This window comes from Pristis pectinata, chromosome 5, assembly GCF_009764475.1.
Source record: "Pristis pectinata isolate sPriPec2 chromosome 5, sPriPec2.1.pri, whole genome shotgun sequence".
In the NCBI taxonomy this organism is placed as follows: Eukaryota; Metazoa; Chordata; class Chondrichthyes; order Rhinopristiformes; family Pristidae; genus Pristis; species Pristis pectinata.
Window position 1 is genome coordinate 54,330,609 of NC_067409.1, and position 14,117 is coordinate 54,344,725.

The 14,117-nt window shown below is 39.5% G+C and overlaps 1 protein-coding gene across 1 annotated transcript in view; it reads right to left on the reverse strand.

Moving 5' to 3' along the window:
* Positions 1-7,147: 7,147 nt before the first annotated feature.
* mtrr (5-methyltetrahydrofolate-homocysteine methyltransferase reductase) overlaps positions 7,148-14,117 on the reverse strand; it is a 69,471-nt gene continuing 62,501 nt past the window's right edge. Inside the window, exon 15 of the mRNA XM_052015415.1 lies at positions 7,148-12,282. Coding sequence (XP_051871375.1) covers positions 12,138-12,282 — 145 coding nt within the window. The 3' untranslated portion in view covers positions 7,148-12,137. The remainder of the gene's footprint in view (positions 12,283-14,117) is intronic.

The window sequence follows — 14,117 nt, forward strand, 5'->3', positions numbered from 1 at the left end:
GAAGAATATTTTCTAAACGGGGAGTGAATTCAGAAATCAGAGGTGCAAAGGGACTTGGGAGACCTAGTGCAGGATTCCCTAAAGGATAACTTGCAGGTTGAGACAGTAGTAAGGAAGGCAAATGCAATGTTAACATTCATTCCAAGAGGACTAGAATATAAAAGCATGGATGCAATGCTGAGGCTTTATAGGGCATCGGTCAGACTACACTTGAAGTATTGTGAGCAGTTTTGGGCCCCATATCTCATAGAGGATGTGCTGGCATTGGAGAGGGTCTAGAAGAGGTCTACAATAATGATCTTGGGAATGGACGGGTTAACATATGAGGAGCGTTTGATGGCTCTGGGCCTGTACTCGCTGGAGTTTAGAAGGCTGAGGGGTGATCTTATTGAAACCTACCAAATATTGAAAGGCCTGGACAGAGTGGACATGGAGAGGATGTTTCCAGTAGTGGGAAAGCCCAGGACCAGAGGGCACAGCCTCAGAAAAGAAGGACGTCCCTTTAGAACAGAGATGCGGAGGAATTTCTTTAGCCAGAGAGTTGTGAATCTGTGGAATTAATTTCCAAGACAGCTGTGGAGGCCAAGTGATTGGGTATATTTAAAGCAGAGGTTGATAGGTTCTTGATTAGTAAGGACATCAGAAGTTATGGGGAGAAGGCAAGAGAATAGGGTTGAGAGGGATAATTAAACCAGTCATGATTGAATGGCAGGGCAGGCTCAATGGGCCAAATGGCCTAATTCTGCTCCTATGTCTTACGTACAAGAACACCTAGATCCCTCTGTGCTTCATACTTGCAGTCTCTCTCCATTTAGCCTTTTGATTTTTCTGACTAAAGTACATGTCACATTTTCACACATTAATCTCAGGTTTTCCCCCACTCACTAAACCTCCTTACATCTTGTGGCAGAATGCAAATATTCTCATCGAGGCATGCCCTCCCACCGACTGTTGCGTTATCTGTGAGCCTGGACACCTTAAACTCTGATCCCTCCTCCAAGTCATTCATGCAAATAGTAAATAATTGAGGGCCATGAACCTTCGTGCACTATTGTGAAAAAGACTCATTTACTCTAATTCTCAGTCTTCTATGTGATAACCAACCTTCAATTCATATTAATACATCCCCCCCCCATCCCTATACTATGAGCTCTTGTAGATGGCAACTTATCAAAAGCCTTCTGGAACTCTAAATACACAACATCTACACAACCTCCGCTGTAGACTCTGCTTGGTATATTCTCAAGAACTCTAGCAAATTTGTCAAAGATGGTTTATGAAAGGAAAATTATGTTGAATTGGTTTGATTGCATTAAGCTTTTCTAAATGACTCATTATTTATTCCTTGATTACAGGCTCCAGCCTTTTGCCAACAACATGTTAATTGGCCTATACTTTCTAGCTTTTTGCCTCCCTCCCTTCTTGAACAAGGGAGTCACATTTACAGTTTTCCAATTTTTTAGTACTTTCCTAGAACTTGGTTGCTCTGCTACCCATCTCTGCAGTTATTGCCTTTAAAGTCCTTGGATGCAGGCCATTGGGTCCCGGCAGTTTGTCTGCCTTTCATCCTATTAGCTTTTCCAATAATTTGTCCCACATGATGAGGATTGTTATAAGTTCTTCCCTCCAACTTGAAATTTGTTTTCCACTGGATATTTGTACAGGCAACCTCCATGTTATAGCTGTTCGGATTACAGAAATTCACCCTTAAAGAATTCACAAATCACTACCAAAACTTTGAGATATAGAATAAAATTCACTCTCACAGATGTGTGAAAAATAGTGAATATATCAACACAAATTTATTCTATTACAACTTGAATTTCTTGACCCATGCACAGATAAGGCAGCCTGGTGTTATGAAATATTGTGATGGGGTCCCTCTTCTAGGAACGCAACCGTTCCCCACACTCCGTAATGCAGGCCTTGCCCGTATTGTCCTCCAGCATAAAGACTGAAGATTGAGGACAATGGTTTTGGACCCAAGGTCATAAAGTCAGAGAAATATAGAGTATGGATCATATAGAGTCCATATCGATCATCAACCACCCATTTACACTAAACCACATCACAGATTTCTTGAAATCAACCTCAGACAATACTTCTGTAGCCATTAAACAGGGCTTAAGGTACACTTCTGCTTCTGAGCTTAGCATGGGCTGTGTTTGTCCTCAAACTGTATCATGAATTTTATCACATGGTGATCACTATTCCATTAAAGATCCTTAACTACAAGATCTCTTATTAATCCTACCTCATTACACCTGATCAAATCTAAAATGGCCTGTTCCCAGGCAAGTTCTGCAATGTATTGCTTGAAAAACAGTCCCTGATGTCCTGCATAAATTCCTCTTCTACAGTACCCTTGTCACTAATTTAGTTTATAGACTAATCAATATGCAGATTAAAGTAACCCATGATAATGGCAGTTCCCTTCTTAAATGGGTTTGATATTTCCACATTTATGTTTTATCCTTTTGTGAGCTAACACTTTGGGGACCTATTGACCATTCCCACCCGTGTCTTCTTTGCCCTGCTATTCCTTATTTCCATCCAAACTCACATCACAATCCACTATATCAATATCTACCAGTGCACTGAAATCTTCCTTGATTAACACAACTCCACTTTCTTTCTCTTTTTGCTTATTGTTTTGGAAAAATCAAACAACCTGGAATACAGAGTTCCCAGCCCTGGTCCCAGTACAAACATGCCACTAGCACAGCTAGTAAATCAAAATCATGAGTGTCTATTTGTGTATCAACTCCACCTTCTTACTACAAGTGTTACATTCATTCAGACAAAGAGCATTAAGCTTTGACTTTTAATAGGTTTTTTTTACTTACTGTGGATTCAAATTCTGCCAGACACTTTCACTTGTATTTTGTCTCTTCCTGTCACTGTTGGATTTTCATTCTCCCCCTCATTTTGCTGTGGCACTGATTTCTCATTTACTTTTCATTGACTAAATTTCTCATCATCTGAATTCTCCTTCTCCTCTACCCAATTAGTTTAAAGCCTTGTCCATTACCCCAGAAGTACAAATCACCTGGACACTGATTCAAGCAAGGTTCAAATGAAGCCCATCCCAACAGAATAGCTCTCTTCCCTCTGTACTAGTGCCAGTATCCCATGAATCAAAACAGATTTCTTCTACACCAATCTCTAAACCACACATTTACTTTTCTAATCTTGTATTCCCTTGGCCAATTTACACATGGTTCAAGTGACAATCTGGAGATTATCATCTTTGTGGTTCTGCTTCTCGATTTTGCCCTGAGCTGATTGTAATCCTTCAGTAGAACCTCCTTCCTAACTTTACCCATGTCATTAGTGCCAATCTGGGCCACAGTTGGATCCTCCTCCAAGTTCTTCTCTAGTTCAGCTGTATCCTTAACCTTGCCACCAACCTTCAGGACTTCATCTCTGCTGCAGAAAACAGTGTGTGTTCTCCTAACTAGGCTATCACACTTGTGTTTTCCGCCCCTTATGGACAGTTTACATTCTCCCTGCAGCCCCCAAGCTATCCAAACGGAGCAAGAACTTTGTTAGACTTGGGTTTGGGCTGTCTCTCTCACAGAGCTCCCCTCTGGATCCTTTTACCTGCTTTTGCCATTACACCCTCCTATCCCTGACCATGGATTATGTTCAAGTTAACTAATCAAAGGGAGATACCTCTCTTCCAGAATGCAGCATCCTTGTAACTCATCTGTTCCTGATGTGTCACAGTGATTGAAGCTCACGTTCCAGCTCATTGAACCTACATTGAGATTTCTCAAGCAATCAATACATGCTGCAGGTGTGATCACTGTGAACCACAATGGGGTCTATCAGTTCCCACATGCTGCAACCTCCATACATCACCTGCTCAGCCATTCCTGTTCTATTTAATTAGATTAGTTGAATTGGATTTAATTATTTTAACCCTTTACACACCTGTGTGAATAAAAGAACAGTAAAGGGGGGAAACATGGAGATTAAATGTCTGAATTTTTTACTACGCAAAACAACCACAGTTAGTAGATTAAACACTACAAATTAATTTGTAAAGGAGATTTTGTTATATTTAGCCAGAGTTTCCTAATATATTATGCAGTATAGAATTTAGAGAAACAAAACTATTTATCAAATAATTAAATCAAAATAATTTTTGTGGTTGAGAATTAGTTTAAGTGGTTAATAGGCAGTCTGTAAAGTTACTATTTTTAAATATAGCTGAAACTAAAAGAAATGATGGAGGATTAGAGAAAGAGGTTGTCATCTGTAAGATATAAAATGCTCATTATCAGAGGTCATTGGGTTGCCAGATGCAAATCCAATTTCATCATTTTGTAAATTTACTTAAGATTGTTATTATTTCTGGGGGTCCCCTACACAGATGGATTCATACATTGACAGAGTGAAGAACTTGATTGTGATATGCAATCATCCTGTTTTATGTCCTCTGCAATTGTCATCCAAAGCCAATGTAATTAGGAAATGGAACAAATCAGTGGCATACTGGATTAAACAGTGGATTTTCTCCTGCATTTAATTGGAAATAAAATTGCCCTCTTGCACATAGCTCCCACAACAAAAAAACAATTTGCAATTTCATAGAGTGAAGCTTAAAGGAGAGCTGGTGTGCAAAGTGGAAAACAAGCCCATAAATTTACACAGACTTCAGGGTAGAGTGGCTTTACTTTGCATCTGACTTGAGAATACATAATAGTAATGGATGCTTTAAAAAAAAGTGTTTCATTTCCTGCTGTTAACATCTCAACTTGAGCACAAAGTTCACTTAAAAACCTGTTCTTGCATTACCTTGAACAGATTTACAAGACATTAATTCCAAATGAAATATAGTGCTTACACTTGATATTAACTTACCCTCTCTGGGGGGAGAAGATAAATCTCAAACTGGACAACTGGCACATAGCATGGAGTTACCACCATATGTCTGATGAGGGCTTTAAACCTGCAACCTGCCATATTCACATTACTGAATGGGTGAAAAATTAATGTCTCAATACAATATATTGATTTTATTCTCAGCACTAAGAATCATTAGGGGCATAGACAGGATGAACATTGTCTTTTTCCCCAGGGAAGTGGAACTTAAAACTAGAGGCCATAGGTTTAAGGTGAGAGATGAAAGATTTAAAAGGGACCTGAGGGACAACTTCTTCATGCAGAGGGTGGTGTGTACATGGAATAAGCTGCCAGAGAAAGTGATTGAGGCAGGTACAATAACAACATTCAAAAGACATTTGGTTAAGTACATGGATAGAAGGGGTTTAGAGGGATATGGGCCAAACACAGGGAAATGGATCTAGCTTGATGGGCACCAGGGTCAACATGGATGAGTTGGGCTGAAGAGCTGTTTCCATGCTGTATGACTCTATGACACTGAAGAGTCTTGCCAATGTATTGCAGGTGGTACTATGGAGAAACTGGGCAGATTCATTTCATCCTCTATATTTAGTTAATTCAATCATTCAGAGCTTCTCTTTGACATACCATTTAACCATACGTCTTTTGTTATCTATTTGAAAAGAAATGGAGCATTGATAAAATCCAAATTATTATAACGTAGCTAACAGTAACTATAAAAGTGATTTTGAGTATCTCAGTCTTTTACAAATCCGTGACTTGCCTTTAATATTTTGTTGGCGTCCTTTCTTCTGCAGGACCTTCCAGATTGCAACCATCCTCTGGGTGAAAAATAAATCCTTAGAATCCCTCTAATCCTCTTAAACCTCATTATTCCTGTTTTTGCACTATTTATTTTTGTAATTAATAGTAATTTTTCTGTCTTTGCACTGTACTGCTACTGCAAAACAACGTTTCATGTCATAGTGATAATAATTGTGTTTTATAATAAAATATAATAAAAAATAAAATGTAATATGTTAAAATTACATTTCATGTCAAAATCAATGATAATAAATCTGATTCTGATTAAACCTATGCCCTTTGGTTTTAGATGTCTCCATTATAGGGAAAATCTTCTCACTATCCACCCTATCTACACCCATTGTAATTTTGTGTAGCTCTCACTGGGTACCCCTTCAGCCTCCTCCGCTCCAAGGAAAACAAACCCAGCCTATCCAAGTAAATCTCCTCTGCATCCTCCAGTGCACTCTCATCCTTGTTATAGTGCAGTGACCAGAATGCTCCCAATATTCCAGCTGTGGTCTAACCAAGGTTTTATAAAGTTGCACCACAACCTCCATTCTCCTATATTCTATGCCCTAGCTAATAAAGGCCAGCATCCCACTTACTTTCTTTGCCACCTTATCTACCTGTTCTGCCATCTTTAGGGATCCATGCACCTGCACACCAAGGTGCCTCTGTTTCTCAATACTCCCTACCATTCATAGGTATGTCCTGCTCTTAGTAGACCTCCCAAAATGCATCACCTTGCACTGACTGGGAATCAATTCCATTTGCCATTGCTCTGCCCAGCTTACCAGCTAATCAATATCTTTCAATAAACTAAGTCTATTCTCTTCACTATCAACACCACCACCAATTTTCATGTCATCCGCAAATTTACTGATCGTAGTTCCTATATTCATATCCAAGTTGTTAATGTACAAATAGTAGGGTCCTAGCACCAGTTCCTATGGTACACTTATGGTCACAGGCTTCCAATCACAAAAGGCAACCCTTCACCATCACCCTCTATTTCTTGCCATCAAGCCAACTTTGGATCCAATTTGCCAATGTGCCCTGGATCCCATGAATATTATCTATTGAATATTGTTTTATTCCTGATTACCAGACTGCAGAAGAACAATATCTTCTGTTCCTGGGATAAACAACCCAGAAAATTTGCCATGTAGCACTTTCAGAAGTCTCCAAAATGGTGGGTAGGGAGTTCCACACATGCTCAACAGGGCACGTGTAACTTGCCAAGCTAGGGAAGGTCAGCAAAGAGGCATCCTTTATCCAGGCTGAAAGAGGTGGGCCTGTTCATAAGTACACGAGGGGTCTACAGCTGCTTGGGACTTTCCCCTTCATCCCCTGCCCCAACAAGACTTTTTAATCCTGAAGAAGTTCATGACACTGAACTCCCATGGGGAAACCAACTGTACAAAACACCTACAACAAAAATGCTAACTTGTTTATTGCTGAACTTAGAGTCAGGGGCAGCAGGAATACTAAGCAAGTTTATGAAAATGCTGTAGTTTGGATTGAGAATAATGGTAAGGATAAGTAGTGCACTAATTGTAATGGAGTAAGTAGAACAGTAACTTCTGTAGTCCAATTATACAGAGTTAAATGTGAAAATCCAGAAGGTGGGTTGTTGTTCTACTCTGGGCTGCTGTGCCAATATCTTAATAGATTCATAATTCTATGGCTGTAATGATGGAGGGGCAGTCATCGTTTGCCATCATTGTACCATGCAGCTGACACCAATGTAGGATCTCTGTCCATGTAGCTGAGATCCCGATGCCGTCAGAGACTCAGCGCTCCCCCATATGCTGAGAGCGAGTGGTGGAGTGGGGGGAAAAAATAATCAGATGTTAAAATTAACAGAGCCTATGGAAACAAAGAGCTAGGACAAACTGCCCATCAATTGCCAGAAAATTTTAGAGCTTTGGGTTAGAAGGATGCAAGGATCTCTTTTGCCAGTTCTCAAATTTTAATTACGGTACCAGAAGATGATTATGGAATAAAATCTTATAAATGGCAATGTAATATCCAAGGATTGGATAATTTTTATTTACCTTGCATTTACATGATTTGTTAGTTTTAAATGTCTATAAATTTTTTGAATGTTAAATATTTTTCACATTAATGCAAATTTGCAACTTTATAATATTTTCATCTTTTCCCATAACTCTGGAACTTGAACAAAACTTTAAAAAAATAAGATTTTTTTTAGGCAATTAAATTTTCTCCTCTCCCTCAGCAATACTTCAGGCATTTATTTCCATCCTATCAGCCTTGCCTTATCTTGGAGATGTTTCTAGACTTCAATGTCCCATGTAATGCACCTTTTACCAGGTTAAGGAACAAATGTAAAATATGTCAGATTTTTTGTGAAGTTTTCACTCAACAAATTATCCAAGATTATTGGGGAGCTTTTTATCTTGCTATAGGCTGAAAAACCTTGAATAAAAGTGTGAAACATCAATGATTAGCTGTTGGGAAATCATTTGACCATACAGGTGAACGGGTATTGTTCATAGCATGGTTAAGTGTTAATTATTGCTGATCAACCACTCTGGCAATGAGTCTCATTCCTTCAGAATTTAATTACTGCTTGAAATACAAAATATCATTTTTTTCCATCTTATTTCTCTCTCTTAATTCAACCATTGTTGCCCTCTCTATCTCACTTTCTGCACATGCTTAAATCTAATTTATCCTTTCTGGCTTCAAGTCTGCAGCCATGAGCTTCAAATTCCACTGGAAAATGCGGGTTGCAAACTGAAATGTGGAATAAATTAGCCCGCAATGATCTGGAGACTAAGGAGTTTAGGTAAACTGTGGGCTTCAAGGTGACAGGCGATGCAGTCACTACAGCAGCTTGTAGACTACAATAACTGCTTCCTTTGAACATCCCATCCTCTAAATAGACGGGCACAAGAGTGGGTGGAGATAGAAGTATTATTGGATAGATTCTTCAGGCCAGAGCTCTTCTCCCCCTCACTTCACTGCAGTCACTGGAGCAGTGGCCTTACTTTTGAGCCCACTCCTCCTGTTCCTGGTCATGCTGAAAGCCCAGAGGGAGCAAAACCACCCTGGTATTATCAAAGGGAAACCTCACCTCCATTTTCTGTACAAATCAGAGCAATACTTGCAGCTCAACTTTTCAATTTTCAGTGAGTGCAATGGTTCTCCTCCAACTATTCACCAGGTTATTCCTGCTGTCCAAACCTGGTTTCCTGTGTGCCGTGGTCGGTCATAGTGAGCAAGGTGTGTAGACCCACCTCAAACCTGGAGGGCAAGCATCAACAGAGTATGGATTGCAGCCTTCTTTGCATACTACTCGTATACAGAATCATAATACAGCAATTGCAAGTCACAATTCAAATTCCCCACAAATTGGGATCTACAGCCCTGAAAAAGATGATAGCACCAGGTGATCCAATTCCTACACGTGCGACTCAGTGAAGATTTCTCAGTGTAGACTGGCTGAAGAGCCACATTGTGTCTTCACCTGCTCATGCATATCAGATCTTTTCCACAGAAGGCAAAATGACATTGCTGCTGAAAAGCCAGTTTACATTATGTGGGTAGCTGTTCTTTAACTAATGAATGCAAATTCCAGGCTGTGATATCAATTTGAATCCTGAATTGCTTCTGTAGACTATGTATTGCTATTTCATTTCTAATCAGTAAAAATGTTCCTATTCATGTAAATTTTTCTTGAGCTCATCAAGCTTTTTGCCCAACTTCCTTCATGACTGCAATGTAACTTTCAAATATTCACATGCAAAACTTGACATATGGTGACTACCTGAATCCTAAAAGATTTTGAATATAACATACATATAAAAAAAGCCTGCAAACATAAATGCATATCTTTCAACAAAAACACTTTAACTCTTCCTTAGGAACACAGGAACACAGAACTAAAATTGAAATTGTTAACAAAAATCTGGGGAGGAGGCAAAAGCTAGAGAATTTCATATTCTGATTATAAATCAACAGACCTTTAAACTTCAAATTTTATGATGAGGCGTTGCATCCACATGTGCCTAGTTGTTTTAAAAGTAATGAAATAAGTTTATTTCCTTTGTTCAAGGATCACAAAGGTTACAAACTGTGTAGCAGAGTGATGCCTCACTGCTCTAGGGACCTGGGTTTAATTCTGATGTTTGGTGCTATCCATATGGAGTTTGCATATTCTCCTTGTAACTGCATGGATTTCCATAAATGCTCCAGTTTCCTCCAACATATGCTAGTCAGTTATTGTAGACTACCCCTTGTGTAGGTGCATGGCAGGAGAATCAGTGGAGAGCTGATGCAAGAGAAGGAAAGTAAGTGCAGGAATGGGGCTGATGGGAATACTATGAGCGCCAGCATAGATTCAATGGGCCAAATGACCTCCTACCACACTACGAGAAATAGGAGAAATTTCACAGATCACAGAAGTTAGATAGTAATGTCGTCCCCTTGTTCAAGGGCAGTAGAGATAAGCATGAGAAGTACAGGCCAGTGAGCCTTGCATCAGTGATCGGGAAGTTGTTGGAGAAGCATAGTTTTACGCAGGAGAGATCAAGTCCCACAAACCTGATTGGGTTTTTTGAGGAAGTGGCTATGAAAATTGATGAAGTCAGAGCAGTAGACATGGTTTACATGGAGTTCAGTAAGGCATTTGACAAGGTCCCACTTGGCCGGCTGGTCCAGAAGGTTAAGGCACAAGGAATCCAGGGCGTGCTGGCAAACTGAATCCAAAATTGGCTTGGTGATAGGAAGCAGAGAGTAGTGGTGAATGGGTGTTTTTCTGACTGGAAATCGGTAACCAGTGATGGACCACAGGGATCAGTGCTGGGATCTTTGTTGTTTGTAACATTTATAAATGACTTGGATGAAAATTTAGATGGACTGATAACACAAAAATTGACGGCATCGTAAATAGCGAAGAAGGTTATCTAAGGATACAGTGGGACATTGGGCGAAGTGGTGGCAGATGGAATCTTATCCAGAGAAGTGCGAGGTAATGCACTTTGAGAGGTCAAATTCTGATAGGACAAAGAGAGTAAATGGAGCATTGATGCACAGACAGACCTTGGGGTGCAAGTCCATAGCATGCTGAAAGTGGCAACACAGGTGGATAGGATAATAAAGGCAGCATTTGGTATACTTGTCTTCATAGGCTGAGACATTGAGTTTAACAGTTGGGATATCACGTTGCAGTACCCAAAACATTGGTTGCACTGCATTTGGAGTATTGTGTACAGTTATGGTTGCCACACTGCAGGAAGGGTGTGGTAGCAATAGAGAGAGCACAGAAGAGGTTCACCAGGACATTGCCTGTAATTGGGGGCTATAGTTATAAGAAGAGTTTGGATAGACTGCATTTATTATCATTGGAACATAGAAGGCTGAGGGTTGACCTTACAGAAGTTTATAAAATTATGAGGGGCATAGATAGGATATATAGTCAGAATCTTTTTCCAGGGCAGGGAGTCTAGAACTAAATGGCACAGGTTTAAGGTGAAAGGAGAGAAATTTAAAAGATACCTAAGAGGAATAGATTTTTCCCATACAGAGTAGTAGTGGTTATCTGGAATGAGATGCCAGAGGAAGTGGTAGGTGCAGATACCATTACAACTTTTCAAAGGCATTTGGACAGGTACTTAGACAGGAAATGCATAGAGGGATACAGGCAAATGGAATTAGCATTGATAAGCATCACAGTTGGCATGGATGAGGTGAGCTGAAAGGGCCCCGCTTCTGTGATGTGTGATTCTGAGATAATATTGAGCCAGGTGGTGAAGGTGTGATGTCCTTGAGTGTTTTTTTTAATGAAATTATGAAATGAATGAAAAAGAACAATTCGGTACACAAGTTAAAGGTGGTGAAAAATGACAGCACGATGAATAAGATGGTAAAATGTGGGAAACCAATGGTCCATGACTATTCCTGAGAATTTCTAAAAATGAAACTTGCATATCATGGTATAAATGTACTGAAACTGCTGGAGTCTTCAATCATAGCTCTGCGTTGCCTATAACTAAACCTTACTAATGAAGGTTTCAAATGGCATGTCTTAAAATTTGCATAAATATTACACTTCCACTGATTTTGTCAAATGTAGCATTAAGAGTTACACAAAGAAAGAGAAACTGCTGTTTTATGGGACAGTCCATCAAAGAGCAGAAACATAATCACCGACAGCAACTCTTAAAAGTAGTGTCTGCATTTGGTGGAGCATCCTACAGAAAGATGTTTGACAAGCTTTTATCATTTGCTTCTGTCGGAATAATGTTTATCAAGAAGAGGGACATTACCATTATCCTCAATTATTGTCTCTCACATGGAGCTGTGCTGAAAAAAATCCAATCATTTTGCCTAAAAGAATAGTGTCTTTCCAACATTTCTTCCTAGATTTATAAAAGGTTAAAAATGTCTCTGGTCTTTGCAAAAAGATTAAAAACACACGATTAGTTTTGAATCCTTCTCTCAAGAATCATTTAACTCCAGACATCCTGCAGGTAGCGCTTCTCTTCACGAAGATTGGCTATAATTCTCATAGCTTCCAGAGTATTCACTCCCAACTTTTCGGATATAATTTCAGTCAGAGTAGTGTTCACATCTTTAGCCATATTCTTGCCATCTCTGTTGCAAGAATAAAAATAATCAGCAAAATGTGAGAATATATTAGTTTCATTAGAAAACCAAAGACTTTGAGTAGTCATGTTTAATCCCATATGCCTATCTTTTGTCTGCAGTATTGTAAATTCCTCATCTTCAGTATCTGCCCAATTCCTTTCATCTTTCCAACTTTAAGTGAAAGTATTTTGTCCTCATCTTCCCTTATTATCTTGTGCCAATGATTTTGTGGCCTTGATGCCTGGTTATTGAGGAAATAATTACTCTCTATCTATATCAAAACTTATCAGTTCAACCTCTTAAATTTCTCTGCTCCTAGTAAAGTAGTACCAACATTTCTAATTTCTACTCTTAACTGAAATCCCTAGTCCTTGAAAAGACCGGTAAGGTCGCAGTAATTCTCCACTGTACCCAAGTTCTTTTCCTGAAGTGCCCAAATTTATTCTAGCTGAGCCCAAACTAGAGGTTTTCTTGTAGGCTCCTGTATTATTTTTGCTTTCATTCCATTCCTCTATTTATAAAATCCAATCCCAAATGCACTTTAACTCCCTTATCTTATCCTCTCATCTTTCAGGATTTATGAATATGGACTCTTCAAAATCATGTCATTTATAGTAACTGTATTTCGATATTAGTCTTCCCAAAGTGTATCATCTCATACTTCATACTGAACTCTTTTTGCCTATTTCACAGTATTCAGTAACCTATAGCCATCCTCATCAGTAATTACTGACTTTGTATCAACTGCTCCCTACATCTGCAGATTTATAATTCTAGTCCCTACACTGAAGACCATGTAGTTTGTGAACAAAGTTAGAACTGTCCCTTGGGGAACACCACTTCTTTGTCTGGAAAGTATTCATTCAGCACCATCCTTCAGTACACATCACTTAACTAATTTTTTATCCAAAATTACACTTGCATCTTAAGTCAATGAAGATTCATCTTCATCAGCCTTCAGTGTGGCACTTTGTCAAATATCTTCCAAAAGTCCACATGAACATCTATAATCTACAGTGTGTGTTAAATAACAATTTTAAGAATACACAGAATCTTCATGTATATCAATGAAAGGTAGATCATAGGAGATGGGAGGTCAAACAAATTTCCTTATGTCCATTCTTAACACATGGCTATAGAGCTAAAGTTGAGTAAAATTTTCCTGTATGTTTGCAAATTTCATATTTTTGGTCATCACAACTTTGCTGCATTCATACCATTTTTTATTGTCATGTGGTATTGTTAGACAAGAGATGCTGCAACTAGAGAAACAAAGGACTGCAGATGCTGGAATCTAGATGAAAAAGACGATGATGCTGGAGGAACTCAGCAGCCCAGGCAGCATCCGTGGAGAAAAGCAGGTGGTCAATGTTTCGGGTCAGGACCCTTCTTCAGGACTGAAGATGGGAAATGGGGAAGCCCAATATAGAGGAGAGAAAAGCAGAGCAGTGATAGGTGGACAAAAGAGGGGAGGCAGGGTAGGCACAAGGTGGTGATAGGTAGATGCAGGTAAGAGATAGTGATAGGCAGGTGCAGGGGAGGAGGGGAGAACAGATCCACCGGGGGATGGGTCAAAAGTAAGGAGAGAAAAAAAAGTGGGGTAGAAAAGAGAGAAGTAGGCTAGGAAAGGGAAGAAAAGAAGAACCACGGTTGGGGGGGGGGGGGGGTGGGGAGGGAGAAATCACTATCTCTCACCTGCATTTACCTATCACCACCTTGTGCCCACCCTACCTACCTTCTTTTGTCCACCTATCACTGCTCTGCTTTTTCTTCCTCTATATTGGGCTTCCCTTTTTCCTATCTTCAGACCTGAAGAAGGGTCCTGACCCGAAACGTTGACC